The sequence below is a fragment of the Pipistrellus kuhlii genome, unplaced genomic scaffold (assembly GCF_014108245.1).
Source record: "Pipistrellus kuhlii isolate mPipKuh1 unplaced genomic scaffold, mPipKuh1.p scaffold_m20_p_9, whole genome shotgun sequence".
In the NCBI taxonomy this organism is placed as follows: Eukaryota; Metazoa; Chordata; class Mammalia; order Chiroptera; family Vespertilionidae; genus Pipistrellus; species Pipistrellus kuhlii.
The window spans coordinates 33,473,993-33,498,117 of record NW_023425595.1 but is presented as its reverse complement, the minus strand read 5'-3'; the positions used below and the strand labels follow the sequence as shown (position 1 = coordinate 33,498,117).

The window sequence follows — 24,125 nt, the reverse complement described above, 5'->3', positions numbered from 1 at the left end:
TGCTAGGGAACACCAGGCAGGCATTCAGCCGCCCTCCTCTCCGGCTCCATACCTTAGGCTTTTACAGCCCCTTCCCTCATCCTTCTGGTTTTCTCCTTGCTTCTCATTGTAGAATTTCCAGTCAGTCGACTTTCCTGTAGTTCTGGGTAATGTCCATTTTATATTTTAGTTGTATTTTATTGAAATTGTTGTGTGCGGCTGCTGCTACGTGTTTACCTGTGCAGCCATCTTGGATTCTCAAGACATTTCTATTTTGCTAAAAAAGAAATCCAGAGTCAGGCTAATTCTAGGGATGGCATAGTGGCTCAGTGCTGTCTTTTAGCTTTCTACTTAGCCATCATCAATGGGTTGGCTTTTTTCTTCAGGATTACATATTAATATTCACAAGATGTCTGAGCTCTAGTTATCCTATCTAATAAAGAGGGAATATGCTAATTGACCCTCACGCCATCACAAAGATGGTGCTGCCCACAGCCAATAAGGAGGGAATATGCTAATCGAGCACCCCACCCTCAAAGATAGCGGTGCCCATAGACACAAGATGGTGGCACCCAGTACTCTCAGTCCTGCAGGGGCAGCAGGCTCATGGCAAGCCTGGGCCCGTGGGCTCAGCCTCTCTGCATGCCTGCCTCTAGAGTCCCCCAGTACCTTTAGCCCCCCCAGCCGCCCAGGGTTGGCCCAAGGCACAGGCAAGCCTCAGATGTTGGCTGCCCAGCTGCCCAGGGCTGGCCTGAGGCACAGGCAACCCTTGGATGGCAGCTTCCCAGCCACCAGAGTCAGCCTGAGGTGCAGGCAAGCCTTGAATAGTGGCTGCTTAGCCGACCAGGCCACCTGAGGCTTAGGTAACCAGGTCCAACAGAAGCTTGTGCTACCAGCAGTGGCAGCAGCAGAAGTGTGATAGGTCGTCACCTTCCCCTGATCGCCATGTCGCCTCCCACCCCTGAGGGCTCCCAAACTGTGAGAGGGGGCAGGCCAGGCTAAGGGACACTCTCCAGTGCATGAATTTTCATTCACCAGGCCTCCAGTATCCTTATATAAACATATCCAATGGCAGAAAAATGGAGTTTTTCCTCATCTATCTTTTTTCATCGGGGAAGAAAATTTATCTTAGAAGTCTCCTGGATATTTCTTTCATCTGGCACTAGTTCAGATAAAGTTAGGTGCCTATGTCTTAATTAAAGGGAACCTGGGAAAATATCTGTCTTTTTTTAATATATATTGTGGAAGTGTGTGTGTGTGTGTGTGTGTGTGTGTGTGTGTATGTGTGGTGTTGTTGTTCTTGGACAGACAACCAATAGTGTCTGACACAAGCAATAAGATAAAATCTCAGTCCTCTTTCAAGAAGCTTTCTGTCGCCTGGCTGGTGCTCAGTGGTTTAGCATTGACCTATGGAGGTAACGGTTCAATTCCCAGTTAGGGCATATGCCTGGGTTGTGGGTTCAATTCTGTGGGGTGTGCTACAGGACACCGCTGATCAATGATTCTCTCTCATCATTGATGTTTCTCTCTCTCTCTCTCCTCTCTCTCCCTCTCTGAAATCAATAAAAAAAAAAAGTTTTTTTGTTTTGTTTTTGTTTTTAATGAAGCTTTGTATCTCTCAGGGCGGAAAGAAGAGCTGTAATTATATTACAACTAGAGGTTGGGTGCATGAAATTTGTGCATGAGTAGGGTCCCTAGGCCTGGCTGGTAATCAGGGCCAATCTGTGGGGCGACCAGTGGGGCATCAGGGGTGCCCACCAGCACCCACCTTGCTGCCCTTTTGCCATCCACTTGCCAGCCCCACCCCCTGCTGCCGATTGCCTCCTGCTGTGGGGCGATTGGCGGGTGATCAGGGGACCTGCTGGCACCTGCCTTGGCTGGCCTGGGGGCAGCTCCTGTGTTGAGCATCTGTCCCATGGTGGTCAGTGCATGTCATAGTGACCAGTTGTTTCACAAGTTGGTTCTGCTGTTCCATCTATTTGCATATTAGGCTCTTATTATATAGGATTTCTATCTGGTAGTTTCCTGGACACATTCATGGACTTCAACTTAACAATTTGTTTTAAATTGATAAAAGAAAAGTGCTCTATGTACTTTCAATTTGGAGCTGCCAAAAGCTGTCCTCGCTCACTTGGGGTGGTGAACACACAATACAATATACAGATGATATATTACAGTACATCTGAAATGTATGTAATTTTATTACCCAATGTCACACCAATAAATTCAATAAAAGTTTAAAATAACTGTTCTCTCTCATTAAAGTGATGTTCTCTTTCTCCAAAATGTTCTTGCCCTTCTATCTCCAATGCCAGAATTCCATTCAAATCTTTATAGAAAGCTAAAAATATTCTAATTTATTTAATTTATTCAGCAAGGATCTGTTCATTCCTACTATGTTGCAAGTATTCTGAAATGTTGGAGATATAGGACCTGAGCTCTGAGCTCATGAGCTTACAGTCACGTGGGGAAGAATGACAATCTACCTAATAAAAGAGTAACATGCTAATTGACCATACCTTCATGACACCCACCAGCTAATCAGGAGTGAGTATGCAAAATATCCCAACAAAGATAGGTAGTTAATTTGCATACACAGGCTCCCAGCAGATGGGGATGGGGTGGGATGCAGGCATTTTGCACCACCACAGCCTCTCTGGGCCTGTGGGAAGGCAGAAAGGCCAAAGCGAAGGGGATGCCAGCAGCTTGGAAAATGACAGTCTATTCTTGCACGAATCCTATTTGTGCATCAAGTCACTAGTGAATAATAATTAAATGAAGGGGAAGAATAGGGTACAATGGGAGGACAGTTAGGGATATTTACACTTGCTGGGGATGAGAGAAGACAGAAGAAGTTATGAAGAATTTTTAAAGATGATACCTGAAGGATGGGTAGAAATTGGGGAGTAGAAGGAAGGGGAAAAGAGAACAGTGTGTAGAAAACTATGGAAGTGAAAGTGTTGGTGAAAGCACCCTTGAAAAAGGCCTCTTTAATTCTTCCTTCTCACAAGTAATCTCCCAATTTGATGCACTCCATAGCACTTACTATGTAACTTTTAGACCATGTTTTACTCTGAAGGCAAAATATATGATTTACATACGTTAGACAGTAAATATGAATATAACTTCAGAAGGGAATGAGGCCTTATATGTCAATGCAAAATACCTTAAAACATCTAAGGTTTTAAATAATTCTCTTCCAAATCATAGGAAGAGCATCACCTGTCTAGGCTACAGAGGCCAAAGCAGCATGGAGGAATTGATTCATAAAGTTTTGAGGAAGTCCAAAATGATTATAATCTCAATTCTCAGGTGTTACTTTAAAGGCAATTTCAGGAAACAAAGAAAACCTGATAACTATCAGAAAGAAAGAAAATTAGCTACTCTTATTAGCAAGAGCTTTTCTTTTTAAATAGTCTCTTGGTATTGGCTGTTCTTTGTGTGTGCCAGAGTTCTGAGTTACTGGTTGGGAAAACCTTCTCAAACCTGACAAGCTACTTTTTAAAGCAAATCATAAAAAATCATACTAGTTTTTAATTGTCCTCGTCAAGGATAGAGATTATTTTTTTTGGACGCTGTCTCGTAGAATGGTGAGGCGTGACTGAAGTATGGTGAGATGTGGATACAAGTTTCTCTAATTCTCTGATTCTTAATCTTTTGTTTATTAACCTCTTATTTATAGACTTTGCTTTTTAAAAAGTTTTAGATTTGCAGAAAAGTTGAGCAGATACTACAGAAAGTTTCCATATACCTCTCCCCTGCTGTTTCATCTTACATTAATATTTGCCACCACTAATGAATCAATATTGATCATTGTTATCAATTAAAGCCCCCCTTTATTCAGATTTCCTTAATTTTTATGTTATTTTTTTTATTAGAGGATCCTTTTCAGCTTAGTTGTCATATTAGTTATATTCATATTACACTTAAATGTCATTTTTCCTTGGGTTCCTCTTAGTTGTGACATTAACCTTCATATTTGGGTCACGAACTGGTTTGAAAATCTGCACACTGTGGATCCTCTCCGAAGAAAAATGCTCCTGCTTCAGATGTCTGATTTAAGGGAGGCCCATCCTCTGCAGGTTCAGAAGCCCTGCTTTAGGCGGAATGGATGATCTTTAAACCATCCCCTTCCTCACATTTGGCTCAATCAGGCTCTACCTCAAATTATTGTGTGACCTTTCCGCAAAGTTTTTTTGTGTTTCGCTCCCCCTCCCCCCCATGGGCCTCAATTTCACTGTCTGTGCAATGAGGGGTTTGTTTTCCATGATGGCACAGTAGAATGTGGTAGTCACCTAGAGCTGTGAACATCTGAGGAAGACGCATAACAGATGACCAAGCTAGGTCATCCCAGGGAAGTGACGGGCTTATCAAAAAGGAGGTTGCGAAGACTCAATGAGGAGAGAGAGAAAAAAAGCCAATACCTAGGTTCCACCTTATTTTTGTGGATTTCGTTAGGTAATTTCCTTCCTCAGTTTTACTTTCCTCATCTGCAAAACTGGGGGCCCCTTCTTCTAGTAGTTATGAAATTCCTGGGAGCATCATCTTAGAATGTACCTAATAAGTATTCGTGTGATGATTTTCAAGGGAAGAGGGGGATCGGTGCAAGGTGAAGGGCGGAACTGAGGACTGTGAGGCAGGGCTGAAGGCTCGGGACAGAGGAACTTGGCACACATCTTGATTGCATGACCACACCAGTACATGGCAGGGCTCCATTCCACCTCCATTCCGCTCCCACCCCGCCCCCCTTCACGTCCCCGCCTTCTGGCTTCGAGGCGCCACACTTCGCATGGCCGCCGCGATGCGACGCTTTCTACCCAGCAAGGGCCGCGCGCGTTCTCGCCGCCACCTCACGCCCGTCCCGCCTTTGGTCTCTTCCGATTGGTTCATCACGATGTGACGTATCCCTTTCCTCCGCTCATTCCACCCGCCTCACTTCCTCCGGGCTCCGTCCCGCCTCCTCCAGACTTGAGTCGAAACCAAACAAGCGCTGGTCTAAGCTTCGCGGGAGGAGCCGGGAGAGCAGGCTGACCCAGGAAGACGCTGGCAGTGGCGCGCACGCACGCACACGCACGCACGTACGCACGCCAAGGCCGGCGGGGCGCAGGCTCGTGCCCGGGCTCGCCCTGCGCCGCCAGAGGCACGCGCACTCAGCAGGCTGGGCTGCGGCGGCTGCTGTGGGAACCGAGGCGCTGCGTGTCAGAGGTCCCAGACGGCTGCGGCTCCGGCTCCGGCTCCGCCACCCTCCGCCTCCCACCCGAGTCTCCGCGCCGGGCGCTGAGGACGACGCGGCGCCAGCCCCGAGATACCGCCCTCCTTCCCTATCCCAGCCGCGGGCCGCGCTCGGTGGTAGGCGACTTCGCGGGGAGGCGGCGGCGACGGTTGCCTCTCGGTGAAGAGTCCAGCCCCAGCCTTTGCTCCGCCGCCCGGCCCTGCAGGGGCCGAGAGAGCGCGGGCATCCGCCCTTCTCGTCAGCCGGTGGGAGCAGCGTCGGTCCGGGAGGGTCTCTGGGCTGAGGCGGCAGCCGCTCCTCCGGCTCCATCATGTCCACGGGCGGAGACTTCGGGAATCCGCTGAGGAAATTCAAGCTGGTGTTCCTGGGGGAGCAGAGCGGTGAGTGCGCGGCGCCCCCACTCCTGGCCGCCGGCCGCAGCCGCCCCCAGTGCGGCCCTTCGGTGGCTCCCCGCCGGCCTCGCCTTCGCGCTGGGTTCCACCCCCAGCCCTTCCCCGGGTTCACCGACCCCTCGGAGCCACGGTTTCTTTTCGCTTCGATCCAGTCAGCCGGCTTTTGACCCTTCCGTCCGCGATGCCGGCGTCTCCTCTCCCCGCAGCCCGGCCTCCCCCCCCCCCAGTCTCCTCCCCACTCCGCCCAGCCCCAGCCTCTCGTCCTTCCCTTTCTTCCTCCGGTGTCTCACCCACCCAGCCCCCTTCTTTGAGCCCCACCCTTGTTCCTTGCTCTTGTCCCAGCTCTTCAGCTCTGGGAACCGGGAGCCAGCCAGCCCTCTTCCACCTTGGGCCGGGCGGGTGGGATCTGGGCGTTGTTTTCCCCAGAGGCCGGGCCCTGAGAAGTACGGGTCTCAGGGAAGTGGGGGGTCGTGTAAAATTCTTGGATAGTTTCCTTTCACCTGGGTGGGGCATCCGTCCGGGTTATAGAGGATGTGTATCTGAATTGGAAGCGACTTGGGGCGGGGGGTGGGGGGAGTGGCGGCAGCCGCGGCGATTTTTGCCCCTTGGGTTAGGCTATGGCTGGTGGGAAAACCTCCCTTTCTTCTCTTGACTTTCATTCCTGACATTTCTTTTGACAGTGCTCTGATGCTTTCCCCGATTTCTGCCAGATGCTATGTCATGATCGTTTTGCTTGGAATTTTTCACATCTCACCTCTCCTTTTTCTCGTTTCTGTATGAAGCAGTGTCTGATTCTCCTGAGGGTGGTGCAATTACTGAGGGGCTGCTGAGGAAAATGTAGTTACTCCATGTCTTCTTGAGTATTTCCAAAATATATTTACGATTCCTATGAGAGAAGATTTGAGAATGACGAACACCTTTGTTTGGAGGATTTCTTTTGGGGTTAGAGAGTGTTGGAGTAGGAATTGATTCATCGTTTAGCTTTTTAAATTAGGCTTAATATGTAATACCTCTTCAGCTAAGTGACTCTTATGCTTAATATTCCATAGTATCTGTTAAGTGAAACTGTTTTCTCATTTACCTGGTCAGCTTTGGGCTGTCGCTGTAGTTTGTATTCGATACAGGATCCTAATAGTGTGATGTTGTCTCTAAAATTACTTCCTGTGGTTATTCCAATTTTATGCTGTATTATGCAAACTTGATACTTGACAATTTAGAGATTATAATCCTTTGTTTTCTTCTTACACTCTTCATGGTCATCTTTAGAATCCACTCATTGAGAGATTAGTTTCTCCCAACTCTTCCAACATTGAGTTAGTTACCCGCTAGCTGTCCTATAGAAAGGTTGGGTTATAGAAAACATTTATCTTTTGGTTGGAAAGAAGATAACTGATACAAGTTCAGAACTTTAATTATGTATACTAACACTAACTAGGTCAGTATTAGTTGCAAAATTACTTTTCTCCTTTTCAACATATTTTCCCTCCCCTACTTACCAAGGAAAAATGCAGTCTTCTCTTTGCTTATGATTTTTCCTGAAGTAAGTATAATCTTGTTTCTTTTTTTTAATTGATTGATTGATTGATTGATTTTTAGAGGGAGAGGAAAGGGGGCACGGTGGTGACAGACACAGATAGAGACAGAGAGACATTGATTTGTTCTACTTATTTATGCATTCTTTGGTTGATTCTTGTATATGCCCTGACTGGGAATTGAACCTACAACCTTAGTGAATTGGATAATGCTCAAACCAACCAGGGCCAGGACAGTTTTAGATTTATAGAAAAATTGAAAAGATCATGCAGAGGGTTTCCATTTAGCCCCACCCAGTTTTCACTATTATTATCTTACATTAGTATGGTACATTTGTTACAATTAATAAACTAATATTAATACATTATTAACTAAAGCCCGTAGTTTATTCAGATTTCCTTAGTTTTTGTCTTTTTTGTTTGTTTGTTTCAGCATTAATTTCTGGATAACACATTTAGTTGTCTTCTTAATCTCCTTGTAGAATTTTTATTTAGGATTGTTTGTATGCTATTTATTTTTAACTCTATGTAACTGTGAGGTTAATATCTTTTGAGGTTACTATATTTCTAAGTAATACCATCCAATAGCTTTGACAATGACAGATTGATCTTTGTTTTTATGGGCAATGTTTGTAATTTTTTTGTACATTAGCAAAGATCTGTAGAATCCATGTCATCTTGATGTAACTCTTCATGAATTATTTATCTTTAGGTTTTAGAATTCCACAATTCAGCTTTCAGAGACTAAATCTGTGGTAAAGCTTTGTTGTTTCCTTAATAGCATTTACCACATTTATAATTCTTATTTTTTATGTTTGTTTTTGTCTTATTTCCCATAGCAGACAGAATGCAAGCAAGCCCCACCCATGACGATTAAAAACTTTTTTTGTTGTTATTCATTGTATTCCCAGTGCCAAGCTCATTTGGTGAATGAATGGTTGAATCTAAAAGTAACCAAAGCTATACCCTATATTAATCTTTGCTGTGGAGAGACCTACATTTTTTTCTTTTACAATTAATGGTTTAACAATAACATTTTATATTTACATTATTTTATATATCCATTATTCAGGGATATTGCAGATGCTTAGCTGGGGCAGAGAACCCAATAATTTATTGTTCTCACCATTTCACTGAAAAAAAAAAAAAGAAAGAAAAGGAAAGACTGGCCAGGTTTTCACACTATTTTTTTTTTGAGTTGAGTAAAATTAGTTTTATTTTGTTAAAGCTATTGCTAAATTATTTGCTATTAGTATAGCACCTAATAGTATGTCAGATGACATTAAGACATGTTCAGGGAACTGATTGGAACTTAGGTAGTAGACTGTTTTTATCTTATAAAAAAATTTAAGGTCTGCCAAAACCGGTTTGGCTCAGTGGATAGAGCGTCGGCCTGCGGACTGAAAGGTCTCAGGTTCGATTCCGGTCAAGGGCACGTACCTTGGTTGCGGGCACATCCCCAGTAGGGGGTGTGCAAGAGGCAGCTGGTCGATGTATCTCTCTCATTGACGTTTCTAATTCTCTATCCCTTTCAATTCCTCTCTGTGTAAAATCAATAAAATATATTTTAAAAAAATTTAAGGTCTTATGCTATGTATGACCATACATTGTTTCAGTACATGAAGCCTCAGATTGAATAAATGGCATCAATCTTGGTAGTCTTCCTATAAACTCTTATGGTTTATAGGAAGGGATAGAGAGGGATAGAGTTAGAAACATCGATGAGAGAGAATCATTGATCAGCTGCCTCTTGCACACCCCCTAATGGGGATGTGCCCGCAACCAAGGTACGTGCCCTTGACCGGAATTGAACCTGGGACCCTTCAGTCCGCAGACCGATGCTCTATCCACTGAGCCAAACCGGTTTCGGCTCTTAAGATTTCTTTATATTTAAGTAGTGTACATGGTTTAATAAAGGAATGTTGAAATACATAATTTGAATCTGAAGTTTCTTTGAGGAATTCCTTTTTTACTACCTGTCGCTATTGTCTTGAAATGCAGAGGTACTTTTAGGAATGTCATTTTGGTTTACTGTAGAAGATATTACTACAAACAAATATTGTAGGTTACAAATTAGGAAATGTGATATCAGGAAAAAGCACATACCTAGCCTAGTACTGCTTATTTTTCATGGTATTTAAAAAAAATTTTTTTTAACATCATTTCTATTTCTTTTTAAAAAATAATTCTTTTAAAATTTTGATGAGAGAGATGAGAGGGAAACATTGACTGGTTGCCTCTTGTAAGTACCTGACTGGGAATGGGCAACCTAGGTATGTATCCTGACTGGGAATCGAGTCTGCAACCTTTCAGTGTATGGGGGTGACGTTCCAACCAACTGAGCCATACAGGCCAGGGTTACATCAGTTCTTTTTTTTTTTTAAATATATTTTATTGATTTTTTACAGAGAGGAAAGGAGAGAGATAGAGAGCCAGAAATGTCGATGAGAAAGAAACATCGACCAGCCGCCTCCTGCACATCCCTCACCAGGGATATGCCCGCAACCAACGTACATGCCCCTGACTGGAATCGAACCTGGGACCTTTCAGTCCGCAGACTGACGCTCTATCCACTGAGCCAAACTGGCTTCAGCTACATTAGTTCTTTTGACTTAAAAACATTATTTTACTATGAGAGACTAGGAATACTGAACAATTTAGGTTGGCTAGATCAGTGAACTTAAAATTTTTTAAAAATGGGTTATGCACTTCCAAATTATTGAGGCCTCTAAAGAGCTCTACTAATATGATTAATTTGTTATTTATTGACCTGAGAGAAAGAGACACTGGTTTGTTGTTCCACTTATTCATGCATTCATTTGTTGATTCTTGTATGTGCCGGGTCCAGGAATCAAATCCGAGACCCTTTGATACTCAGACCTACGCTTGAACAACCACCCAGGGCTCAGTTTGTGTGTGTGTGTGTGTGTGTGTGTGTTTTAATCTAAAAATAAAGATAATATGGTCTATCATGTAAACTTACTGTAAAGATTAAGTTATTTAATAAGTGTATTTAAAAGAGTGCCTGGCACATGAGAAGAGCTTAGTAAATATTTTAATTTAACAATGTTAACTAAAAACTGTTATAGCCAGTGCACTTAATGGTTAGAGAATCGTCCCACTAACCTAAAGGTCTCGGGTTCGATTTCTGGTCAAGGGCACATACCTTAATTGTAGGCTCGATTCCCGCCCTGGTTGGGGCACATGTAGAAGGCAACCGACCGATATGTCTCTCTTACACATGATGTTTCTCTCCCCTTCTCCCCCCTCTCCTCTCCTCTCTCTTAAAAAAGAAAAAAATCAATGGGAAAAAATATATTTGGATGAGGATAAATCAACACTAAAAAAACCCTCTTATTCTGTCATTGGTTTGGTAAAATCTTCTCTTAAGCAATTTCATTGGGGAAGAAATATATCATTCCTAATGTAATATAGTGAGATGAGTGCAATTACTTTGAAAAGTAGAGTTAAAAGGTACAGAGAAATGATAATGGATGGAGCATGGTATTTCAGTGAAGGCACATTATAAATATGACTAATAGTTTAAGAATCTTTAGTTGAAATTCTTTAATTAAAGCATTCCATAGTTGGAGGAGACTTTGAGAAATCATCTAATCCATTTCTCATAGGGCTTTAATCTGGACCACTTTTTCCTCCTCTCCAACTTTGTTATTAATAAGTAATTTAACCACATTTTTTTCAACCCATCCCCTTTTTCCTTTAGTAATTGTGTATGTTTTCTTGTGTAAATTTGGGATTTCTTTATGTAGACACAAGCAAATATTAATATAATTTCTTTTTTTAAAATATATCTTATTGATTTTTTACATAGAGGAAGAGAGAGGGATAGAGAGTTAGAAACATTGATCAGCTGCCTCTTGCACACCCCCTAATGGGGATGTGCCCGCAACCAAGGTATATGCCCTTGACCGGAATCGAACCTGGTACCTTTCAGTCTGCAGGCTGATGTCCTGTTCTCCCTTATATAAGATTTATCAGACTTGATTCTGTACCTTGCTTTTTCCACTTACTAGTAACAATTTACTCTAAAGGGCTTTTCATATTAGTACATAGAAATGTACTAATTTTTCCCATTCTGTGTTTTTGTTTTTAAATAAAATCTTTGCTTTAGAATATTTTTAGATTTACAGAAAAAGTGCAAAAATAATAGAGTTTCCATATACTCTACACCCAGTTTCTTCCATAATTAATACCTCCCATGTCCATTTTTTATAATGAATGAACTAATATTGATATATCATCATTAACCCAATTATATATTTTATTTAGATGTTTTTAGTTTATCTAATGTCCTTCTATTTCAGGATCCAATCCAGGATACTACATTTGATTTAGTTGTTAGGTCTCCTTAGGCTGTTCTTCAGTGGGACAGTTAAATTGGATCACTCTAAGTTACTTTGTCCTGTTAGATATCACCAGGAAAACACATTTTGTAGTTTGTTTGTATTGTATATATGTATGTATTTTTTTATGTATACATATTGTATATATGTATGTATTTTTTTATATTTAATATATTTTATTGATTTTTTACAGATAGGAAGGGAGAGGGATAGAGAGTTAGAAACATCGATGAGAGAGTCATGGATCAGCTACCTCATGTACACCCACCACTGGAGATGTACAGCAACCAAGGTACATACCTTTGTCCGGAATTGAACCTGGGACTTTTCATTCCGCAGGCCGATGGATCCACTGAGCCAAACTGGTTTCGGCAGTTTGTAATATATTTTTATTTTTAGAGAGGAAGAGAGAGAGAAACAGCAATAATGAGAAAAAAATATGATCGGCTGCCTTCTTCATGCCCCACACTGGGAATCGAACCTATAACCTGGACATGTGCCCTGACGGAATCGAACTGCAACCTCCTAGTTCATAGGTCAATGCTCAACCACTGAGCCACACCAGCTGGTCCACAGTTTTTAGTTTTTTGTTTATTGGTTTTTTTTTTCCTTTTTTAAAAAATGCTTGGGTTTTTGTTGTTGTTGTTGTTGTTGTTGTTGTTTTTAAATATATTTTATTGATTTTGTACAGAGAGGAAGGGAGAGAGATAGAGAGTCAGAAACATCGATGAGAGAGAGTCATCGATCAGCTGCCTCTTGCACACCTCCTACTGGGGATATGCCCGCAACCAAGGTACATGCCCTTGACCGGAATCGAACCTGGGACCCTTCAGTCCCCAAGCTGACGCTCTATCCATTGAGCCAAACCGGTCTCGGCCACATTTTGTAGTTTTTATTATCAAATCTATCTCCATGCTTTATAGTTAAAGCTTTTCTTTTGGGGAAGGCAATATGTAGTGAGAAAGACAGTTCCAGAGATAATCAGGCTCTGCTTCTAATCCTACCTCAATGTTTACAGTGTGATCTTGGACAGTTTATTTAATCATTCTAACTTTTTTTTATTTCTGATATGGTGATACTAATTTGGTGGTGGTGTTTTCCCCGTCCTCTAACTATAGATATCATTCATTTTGTTAGTTTGGTATTTAATCTTTACATTATTAATAGGTAAATGATATTCACAGCTGAGTCATGTAGTATACAGATTACTTGTACTCTCTTGCATGTCTTTTGTATTGTATCACTATTTAACTTGCTTTTTTCCTTCGTTTAATTTATATGCACATCATTCATTTATTCCCAAACTCTTTACCAACAGGGTAAATCACCTTTCCAAATGCATCAGATTTTCCCTCAGTTTTATCTCTTCCGGACATCTCTCCCAGAACTTTCTGACCTTTTCTAATTTATACTAGTTACCCTCTATGATTGGTAGATTTCCTTCTCTTTTTTTATTGGATGTGTTGGGTTGATTCCTTGTTTCTCAAATTACATTTTTGTCTTCTTTGTTTACTCCCTCATTACATTGACTATATCCTGCAGTAGGTAGTTAAGGGAAGATGAGAGAAAGTTTGTGAGATCTTGTGTATCTGAAAATGTATCTGTACAAGCCTTAACACAGGTAGTTTGGTGGAGTTTAGAATTAATATGTTGCCTTGAAGATTCTAGTGTTGCTATTATGACTCTTGGTCTTTTGATCTTTCATAATGATATGTCTCTTTTTAAAATACACATTTTTATTATTAATTTCAGAGAAGAAAGGAGAGGGAGAGAGAGACAGAAACGTCAATGATGAAGGAGAATTATTGCTGCCTCCTGTACGACTGTCACCGGGGACCTATCTCACAACCTGAGCATATGCCCTGACCAGGAATGGAATTGTGGTTTATAGGTTGACTTATATTCTCAAAAGATTTTCTTAACTTTTTCATTCTATCGAGTTGTATTTCTGCTATCATTTTTTAAAAATATGTTTTTATTGACTTAGAGAAAGAGGAAGGGAGAGGGATAGAGAGAGAGAGAAACATCTTTGGGATAGAGACACGATCGGCTGCCTCATTCAAGCCCTACTGGGGATTGAGCCTGTAACCCAGACATGTACCCCGACTAGGAATCAAACCAGGGACCTCTTGGTGCATGGGTTAATGTTCAACGACTGAGTCACACTGGCCTGGCAATTTCTGCTATCTTAATTTCAAAGTGTTCTTTATTTTTTTAGTTTTTATTTATTGATTTGAGAGAGAAAGGGAACAAAGTGAGAACAAGAGAGAGAGAGGGAGAGGGAGAGAGAGAGAGACATTGATTTGTTGTTCCACTTATTTGTGCACTCACTGGTTGATTCTTGGGGGATGTGGGAGGAGAGACACAGAGACAGAGACATTGATTTGTTGTTCCACTTACTTGTGTACTCATTGGTTGATTCTTGTATGTGCCCTGTCTGGGGATGGAACCTGAAATCTTGACATATTGGGACAACACTCTAACCAACTGAGCTACCTGGTTATCTTGTCCTGCTATTGTGAGATTGCATAAAACCTTGCCCAAACACCCCATACAGACTTCATCAAGGTGTTACATGCTATAAAAAACACATGTCTTTGATTTTTAAAGCTTACACACTAAGAATCATAGAATTTTATAGGTCATATATCCATTTCAGGGGAAATAGCTGTTAAAACTTCAGATATAATCTCTATTCTTGCTCATAGTCTAGCAAGGAGCAATAAAGTAGATATACGGTAAGTCTTTTACATTGCTTTCTCTATACCTTCCAGCCTCTATTCTTGAACCTCCCGTTTAATCCTTTCTCTACATTGATATTAGAATGGACTTTATAAAAATATAAATCAGAGTAACTTTCTTAAAACAAAAACATTGTGGCCCCAGCTGGGTTGTTCAGTGGTTAGGGTGTTGGCCCTCAGCCTGAAGGGTCTTGGGTTTGATTCCAGTCAAGGGCGAGTACCTCAGTTGCAGACTCTTGCATCAATGTTTCTCTCTCCTCTTCCCTTCCATTCTCTAAAAATCAATGGAAAAAATATCCTCAGGTGAGGATTAATAACAAAAAAACAACACAGTGTGAATGTACTTAATGCCACTGAATTGCATACTTAAAAATTGTTGAACCCTAGCCGGTTTGGCTCAGTGGATGGAGCGTCGGCCTGCGGACTGAAGGGTCCCAGGTTCGATTCCGGCCAGGGCCATATGCCTGGTTTACAGGCTCAATCCCCACTGGGGAGTGTGTAGGAGGCAGCCGATCAATGATTCTCTCTTCATCATTGATGTTTCTATATATGTCCTTCTTCCTTCTCTAAAATCAATAAAAATATATTTTTTTAAAAAATATTGAAATGCTAAATTTTATGATATATGCAGTTAAAATTTTTTGAACTAAAAACAACCCTACCTTTTTAATTTTTAAAAATCATTCTTGGAATAAGTCTGAAATCTTTCCAAAGGTTCTACATGGACCATACTACATTATATGGCTCCTTTCCATCTTCCCATTCTTACCTTGAACACATCTCTTACCATATATCTCTTTTTCAGCCATACTGGCCTTTCAAACACCCCCTCCCTCCATTTTTGTAGCTCTTCACTAATCTCCACCTTGTTACATACTCCCTTTGCCTGGTTAACTCCAGTTTATCTTACACTTGATCTTAGTCAAAAGGCGATCTCTCCAGCTCATCCTTTAGGTTTCAGCTTGAAGTTATGTACTTCTTCAAAGAAGCCTTTGCTGACTTCCTCAGAGTGGTTTAGATTCCCAGAATTCTTTATGCTCTCAGTACTGTGTATTCTTTTAGCAGCCTTTAATATAGTTGTAATTATTTGTCTATTAAAATTTCTGTTTTCCATTTGGTCTGTAAGTTCCATAAATGTAATGTTCATGAATTTCTTATTCATTGCTGTATTTTAAGCACATTTCACAGTGCTTAGAGCTCACTAAATATTTTTTAATAAGTAAATCGTTTATGATTTTTACCCTACTTAATTTCAGAAAGGCCTTGATGTTGCTCACAATAACAAATACATGTGAAAGAAACAATTTAAAGGAAAAGTAGAATAAAATAAAACTAAAAACCTAGGAAGGAGAGAGGTTTGCTATACTAAGTATCTGGTCTGCCTACTTCAAGTTTAGGAAAATAATGACTCAGTAAAGGTCATTGGATTTATCAAAAACTAATAATTTTTATTTATTCAATTGATTTTAGAGAGAGGAAGGGAAAGATAGAATGAGAGAAAGAGAAAGACATCAATGTGATAAAAATCTATCAGTTGTCTCCTACACATACCCTGGCTGGATCGAACCTGAAAACTGGGTTTGTGCTTTGGCCAGGAATCAAATCCACCAACCTTTGGTGTATGAGACGATACTCCAACCAACTGACGCCATACTGGCTAGAGCGAGAACTAATCAATAATTTTTAAATGGTTTCAGTAGAGTTTTGGAGAGTCAAGAAAGATTCAGAAATAGACAATGAGTATAAATGACATAATTGAAAAGTGACTTTGTGATTGAACAAAATATGTTTCTGGGTTCTTAAAATATTTTAACTTATTATGGGAAATTTTAACATATCAGGAAATACAGAGAATAGTATAATCAACTCCCATAAACTGTTACTCAGTTTCAATGATTATCAACTTAGGATGGGTTTTATCTATAACACACATACTCCCCACCCTCCCACACACTAAAGTGGGTTGAAACAATCCCATATTCATTGTCATTGCAAATATTTTGGTATGACTGCTAAAAGATGAGGACCTATTGGTATATTGTTGACAATTATGAATATAGTTACCCAAAGAAGCCTTTATTTCGGAATGTTTTCTTTGATGTGTTTTTGAGATTTAATATTTCAGGATCTCTAGATCATTGCTATCGAACTGGACTTTTGTAGTGGTGGATCTATCCTATATTTATGCTGTTTAAAATGGTGATGACTAGGGTGACTGAGGAACTGATTTCTAAATTTTATTTCATTTTCATTTCAGTAGCCTAATGTGGCTAGTTAATCCTTTATCTGTCCTTAACCATTCTCTTAAAACTGAAGGCTATCCCTTCAGAAATTTATGCGTAGGAACCTACAATTATCTATATAATCCAGGTGAATGAAGTTGACTATAATAGAAATTTAGACAGATTTTAGGCTACCTCTGGACTAAAGATATTTGATGTGTAGTATTTAAGCCTGCACAAAATCCACTCAGATCTTTTGGATCTCTGTCCTTGATGTCTATCATAATGCCTTTCATAAAGGTGACCATAAAATAATGACTGTACAGTCATTAGGAATCTGGAATAATAGTCTTTCTTCTTTAGGAAGGTGACAGAGTATCATCATACATTAAATAAAGAGGAAAAAAATAGATGACTACTGAAGTTACTACTTATTGTAAACTTTTGTTTATTGTTATTTAATATGGAATATATCTTTCCTTTGGCCTGTGAAATTATTATTGTTAATGTGATATGGGAAAAGTCCTGGAGCAGGAGTTAGGAAAACTGAATTATGGTCTTTGGTCTACCACCTTATGAATTATGTATAAACTGAAAAAGTTCACTTTAACCTCTCTGTGTCTGTTTTCTCATATGTAAAATGAGAAGACTCTTTCCCCTTCTCATATAGTATGGACTGTATAAATGGTCCTCTGTAAGTTCCACCGAGGGATTTACTGTCAGAACCCTCTCATCTAGTCCTACCTATTTAATCTCACAAAACTTCCAGAAATTGAAAGTGGTTCCTCTTTACAAAAAGACTGAGTACATTTAGTTTTAAATAAAATATTCCTTTGCATTCTCAAAATTCTTCAGTTGAACTCTTCTCTAAAATATTGTACTTTTGTTTTCAAAATATCTGCAATAATTGTAGTTCTTTTTGTAAGAACTACATTAAAAAAAACCAATCTAAATAGTTATTTCTTCCTCAAGCTGATTGATATTCTAAATATTGTAATGATTTATTTTTGTTTTTCAGGAATTTTACATTTATGCTTTGTTATGGATTGAGTTGTATCCTTCTCAAGTTCATATTTTGAAGTTTAACCTCTAGTATTAGATGCAGTTGGTTAAGATGAGGTCATTCTAGGGTAGGGTGGCCTATACACTATGATTGGTATCCTTTTAAAAAGGGGAAATTTAAACACACGTAAATAGAGAGAATGCCATATGAAGATTAAGGCAAAGATGAGGGTGGTGTTTCTATACACCAATAAATGACAAGGATTTGCAGCAAACCACAGAAGCTCGGGAACAGATTTTCCTCAGAGCCCTCAGGAGGAACTAACTCTGCCAACACCTTGATTTTGGATTTGTAGCTTCCAGAACTGTGAGACATTAAATTTCTGTTATTTAAACCATTCAGTTTTTGGTACTTTATTATAGCAGTCCTAGCAAACAAGTGCAGTACTTAATATCCCTTTGCAGCCAAATATAAAACTCCATACACTTCTGATAACAATGTATATTTCCTGCCCAACTGAATTTTTTTGAATAGTCAGATTATCAAATTATGTGAGTAAATCTATGTTTTGTGGCTTCCTGACAGTATATTTGTTTGCATACATAATAATAATATCAACTGACATTTGATTGCTTACTACGTATCAGGCCTAACTAATTTAATCCTTAAAACTAACTCTATGAGCTTCTTGGAGAAGTGGTTGATTTCAGGACTAGGGCAGGGAAAATACAAAATGAGCCTGGAGAGCCACCTGTGCCACCTCCTGATGCCAGTGCCTCTGTGTGGTGCTCTTGCTAGTTGCTCTTGTCATGACTACTGATACTGTGTTCAGTCAGTGCACAAGATCTCAGTAAAGAACATTGATGGGCCACCTTGGCAAGTACTGGGGCTTCCTGTGCAATGTCACCAATGTGGCCTCAGTACGAGGTAAAACAGATAAAACAGATGTAAATTTTACTCAGCTTGTTGGCCTGCACACCTGATAAGCTGAGGGCACCTTACTGATCCTGGCTTTCCTTTGTAACTAATTTGGGAGGCAGGAGACAGGGACTAATGCTGAGATCAAAGAGTTCCCTCCATTTGATATGAGAATAGTATAATTCTATTTATACTATTACATAAATAGAATTTATGTAATAAATTACACACATACACACACACACACACACATATTGGATATATGTATATATATTGATGGGCCATATATATATTGATGGGAGAGAGAGAGAGAGAGAGAGAGAGAGAGGGAGGGAGAGAGAAAGAGAGAAAAGAGAAAGCGAAAGCGCTCGTAAGATCTGTGTGAACTAAAATGAGGCCCACTCTCTGTGGAAGTGATGAAAGTTCAGCCCAAGAGGAGGGCATCCTGGGAAATGCCATCAAATGGAACTTCACCAAGTTCCTCCATTGACAGGAATGGTTGTGTGGTGAAGTGGTACAGAGGCATTCCCATGGGAATACCATAGTAATAATTACTGTGGGCAAGATCAAGATCTATTTGATGAATGTTAAAATTAGTGAACAAGAGTTTTGGAAGATACAGCACAAAGTATCTCTTCAAGATATTATTTACACAGTAAGTAATAAAAATCTATACTAATAAAATGATAATATGCAAATTGGTCAGGACCCCTTGAAATCTGTGATTTCAGGACCCCCTCACAGTAACGACTGAACAGCAGGCAGTGTGGGGCGATCAGGCTGGCAGGGGGGTTAGTGAAGGATGACCAAACAACTGAACAGCAGACTTTGTGGGGAGACCAGGCTGGCAGGAGCATTAGTGAGGGACAACCAAATGACTGAACAGCAGGCTGCATGGGGTCACCAGGCCAGTGGGGGGCGGGGGTTAAGTGAGGGGTGACCAGGGCGGCAGGGGTCCAGTTGGGAACAAACAGGACAGCAGTGAGGGGCAGTGAGGGGCAACCAGGCTGACTGGGGGGGGGGGGTGAGTTCGGGGTGACCAGGCCAGTGGTGGAGAGGCAGTTATGGGCAACCAGGCTTGTGGGGGAACAGTTGGGGCGACCAGGCCAGCGGGGTGGGGGAGGAAGTTAGGCGCCACCAGGCTGGCAGGCAGAGGCGGTTAGGGGTGATCTGGCTGGCAGGGGGAGCAGTTAGAGGCTATCAGGCAAGTAGGCAGGTGAGCACAAGATGGTCGTCAGAAGATGGCCAGCAGGGAAGGGCAGTTGGGAGGGACCAGGCCGACAGGGGGAAGTTGGGGGCAACCAGGCCTGCAAGGGAGAGCAGTTAGGGGTGACCAGGCCTGTAAGGGAAGGCAGTTAGGGGTTGCCAGGCCAGGCCTGCAATGGAGGACAGTTAGGGCAAACAGGCTGGCAGGGGAGCAGTTAGGCATCAATCAGGCTGGCAGGGGAGTGGTTAAGGGGTGATCAGACTGGCAGGCAGAAGCAGTTAGGGGCAATCAGGAAGGCAGGCAAGCGAGCAGTTGGGAGCCAGCAGTCCTGGACTGTGAGAGGGATGTCCTATTGCCTTCTTAGGCCTACTTAGGCCTGGTCCTACCAGGATTGGCTTAAATGGGAAGTTGGACATCCTTTGAGGGGTCCCAGATAGGAGAGGGTGAAGGTACACACCCCATGCACAAATTTTGTGCACTGGGCCTCTAGTGTGTGTGTGTGTGTGTGTAATACATAAAATTATAAAAATAAAAAACAGTAAGCTTTATGGTAGAGAAACTGTGGAGATCACTGTAACCAAGTGATGAAGGTTAATATTACAAGGCTTAAGACAGGTTTTTCTTGTTAAAGATGCACCCAAGAGAGACACATCAGTTCTGTGGTAGTCATGCCAAAAATGAATGACCTGAATCTAGTGAGAAAACTGGCAAATATAAATTGAGGAAAATTGTACAAAACAACTGTCTTGTATTTTTCAAGTGTCAAGGCCATGAAAGGAAGGAGAGATAGGAAATGTTAGATATGAGAGGAGACTAAGGAGGCATGACAACTAAAGCAATGTGGGATCCTGGTTGGATCTTGGGACCAAAAAAGGGAATTAGTACAAAAGCTGGTAAAACCCAAATAAATTCTACAGTTTAGTTAATAGCATCGCAGCACTTAATTTATTGTCTTTATATACTGGAATTATCTGTACTATTTTTGTAATTTCTGTGAGCCTAAAATTATTTCTATGTAAAAAGAAAAGGATTCCTTAAGATAGGAATTATTGTTATTCCCATTTTACTATGAGGAAATTGAGGCACAGAGAGGTTAAATAACTTGTCCTAGTTGGATATAGTTAATAGGTGATCAAGTTGGGATTTCAGTTCAACCATCTGGTTCTAAACTCCAGTTCTAAAACACTAAACGACACTATCTTTCCTTGATAAGTTTTGTGGAAGTGAAATATTTGCAGAAACTATAGGATACTTAGGTGTTCCTCAGACAAAAAGAATAAAAAAACTAATCACCTCTGGAAAGTAAATCAATGAAATATGTTAGATAAGATTGTTTCTTGGGTATCTTCCAGTAGTGGACTTTTGTAATTTATATGACAAAATTTTCAATACATGTAACTTACAGTTAAGAGAGTAAGATGAGCCGAAACCGGTTTGGCTCAGTGGTATAGTGTTGGTCTGCCGACTGAAATCGGTCCCAGATTCGATTTCAGTCAAGGGCATGTACATTGGTTGCGGGCACATCCCCGGTAGGGGGTGTGCAAGAGGCGGCTGGTCGACGTTTCTAGCTCTCTATCTCTCTCCCTTCCTCTCTGTAAAAAATCAATAAAATATATATTTAAAAAAAAAGAGTAAGATGAGAATTAGTTTTTTAGCCCTTGAGTAATGTCATTCTACTACATTAGGGCACTTACAATGTCATTAAGAGATAGGAATTTTTCAACTATGTACCTTAGAATTTTCAGGGACCACTGACCTACATGGTTATACAACACACAGCCATATTTGGATTTAAAATAAATATGTTGGCCGGGACCGGTTTGGCTCAATGGATAGAGCGTCGGCTTGGGGACTGAAGGGTCCCGGGTTCGATTCCGGTCAAGGGCATGTACCTTGGTTGCGGGCACATCCCCAGTAGGGGGTGTGCAAGAGGCAGCTGATCGATGACTCTCTTTCGTCGATGTTTCTAACTCTCTATCTCTCTCCCTTCCTCTCTGTACAAAATCAATAAAATATATTAAAAAAAAATAAATAAATATGTTGTCCAGCCAGGTTGGCTCAGTGGTTGAACGTTGACCTAGGAACCAGGAAGTCAAATTTCGATTCCTGGTCAGGATATAATACATGCCCAAGTTGCAGGCTTTTTTTTTTTTTTTTTTTTTTTTTTTTTTTTTTTTTGTCCTGGCCGCCTCTTCGCGTCTCCGAAAGTCCTGTCCTGCCATCTCCTGCGGGAGAGAGGTTTGCAGTTCCGGCCCCAAGCGCGGCGGGCTTCCCCGCCTGCCCACCCAGCCCACTCGGTTTTCCTATCGCTCCCACCTTCAGCATCGCCTGAACCCGCTCCTCTCCCGGGGTCACGAGGACGAAGAGCGCGGAGCCCACGCCGGCCCACGCGCCCAGGACAGCGACTCCCAAGTTGCAGGCTTGATCTCCTAGTGGGGGGGCAAGCAGGAGGCAGCCAATCAATGATTCTCCGCATTGATGTTTCTATTTCTCTCCCTTCCTTTCTGAAATCAATAAAAATATATTTTTAAAATAAATAAATGTCCTCTTTTTATGTTTTTTATTTATTTTTAGAGAGAGAGAGGAAAGGAGAGGGGGAGAGAGAGAGAAACATCCATGTGAGAAGAGCATCATTGATTAGCATCCCTACTAGGGATATAGTGCACCCAGGCAGGAATCAAACTGGCAGCCTCTTGGCTCCTGGGTTGACGCTCAACCACTGAGCGAAACTGGCCAGGGTTAAATCTGTCTTAATATGCTTTTCCCCTAATTATTTCTTTCCTTGTGTATTTGAATTTGCAGTCTTTTAAAAATCATTTCATATTAATTGCTTTATTAAAATTGGCAAGTTACACATTTAAAATTTTTTTTATTTAATTACTAGAGGCCCAATGGATGAAATTTGTGCAATGGTCTGTGCCCTCAATAGCTGCAGTGGCTTGCCTTGGCCCTTGCAGCCCTGGCTTCTTCTGGAAGGATGTCTAGTCTAATTAGCATATTACACTTTTATTATTATAGATTGACCTAGAATTTGTGGCATGCAGCCGTGACTTATAAAAGTCAAATATCAGCCCTAATCAACCCCAGTTTGGTTCAGTGGATAGAGCATAGGGCTGTGGACTGAAGGGTCCCAGGTTTGATTCCGGTCAAAGATATGTACTTTGGTTGTGGGCACATCCCCAGTAGGGGGGTGTGCTGGAGGCAGCTGATGGATCGATGTTTCTCTCTCATTGATGTTTCTAACTCTATCCATTTCCTTTCCTCTCTCTAAAAAATCAATAAAATATATTAAAAAGAAAAAAGTCTACCATTATTTGATTTTTCCCTTCTGGGCAAGGACTTTAGAACTTTATATTTACTGCCGAAGCCGGTTTGGCTCATTGGTAGAGCGTCGGTCTGTGGACTGAAAGGTCCCAGGTTCGATTCCGGTCAAGGGCATGTACATTGGTTGCGGGCACATCCCCGGTAGGGAGTGTGCAAGAGGCAACTGGTCGATGTTTCTCTCTCATTGATGTTTCTAGCTCTCTATCTCTCTCCCTTCCTCTCTGTAAAAAATCAATAAAATATATTTTTTTTAAAAAAAGAACTTTATATTTATTACTCCTTCTTTTGACTTTATAGTACTATGTGTATTTTAATTGTGTGCGTGAGTGTATAAAACCCTATACGATGTTATTTGAAATGATGATTATGTAGATATTTTTATAAGGAAAAGGTTTTACTTAATTATGCAAGTTATAAGTGTACAATTTGAGAAAATTTGCTAGTCAAATTTCCATCCTGACGAAATTTATTTCCTACTGTATTTAGTAAATTCAGTGTTCTGGTTTTAAAACCTTGATTTCCTGAGTTATATTTTAAGTATGTCCCTATTGAGCTGTATCTATTTTCATTTTTCCAAGAATGCAAGGATGTTGCAGGCTGTTGTCTTCCAGAATCTGAATACTTTAATAGTGAATGCTGTCAACTTGGTGAAGTTTCTTTCATTGATTAATTTTATTCAGTGCCAGGCAGGGACCAACACTGTTAGTATATCCATGAAGAAGACAAGATGATCTGTATCTTTCCCTTTGTAAGTTGGGGAGATAAATTAGTAAATAAACGCACAAACAAGATAATTGGAGATGTGTTTTATTTCCAATTTAAAACACTTAAATGTTTTCCCCATAAGAAAAAGTGGATTAGGGTTTTTTCCTATGTTAAAATTTTACACTTAGACTTACAAGTTTTTGAGTAAAGTTAATGACGGTAAAGTAAGTCTCATGCTAGTACTTTCCATGTTACTTCTTCCTTTCCTATTTTTAATCCTGAGCAGAGGATATTTTTCCATTAATTTTTAGAGAGAATGGAAGAGAGAGGGAAAGACAGAGAAATTTTGATATGAGAGGAAAGCATCGATTGGTTGCCTCCTGCACTAGCCCCTTCCAGGGCCAGGGCTGAGGAGGAGCCTGCAGCCAAGGTAAGTGCCCTTGACCAGAATGGAATGGAATCTGGGACCGTTGGGTACACAGGCTGGCACTCTATCCACTGAGCA

At 40.9% G+C, this 24,125-nt stretch overlaps 1 protein-coding gene across 2 annotated transcripts in view; it reads left to right on the top strand.

Annotated features, from left to right (window-relative positions):
- Positions 1 to 5,025: 5,025 nt before the first annotated feature.
- The window catches only part of RAB6A (RAB6A, member RAS oncogene family), a 45,045-nt gene continuing 25,945 nt past the window's right edge, over positions 5,026 to 24,125 (top strand). The window contains exon 1 of one of the 2 annotated variants that reach the window (XM_036426301.2): positions 5,026 to 5,592. In XM_036426301.2, the coding sequence (XP_036282194.1) occupies positions 5,523 to 5,592 (70 nt within the window). In that variant the 5' untranslated portion in view covers positions 5,026 to 5,522. The remainder of the gene's footprint in view (positions 5,593 to 24,125) is intronic. The other variant, XM_036426300.2, reaches the window with a different exon arrangement.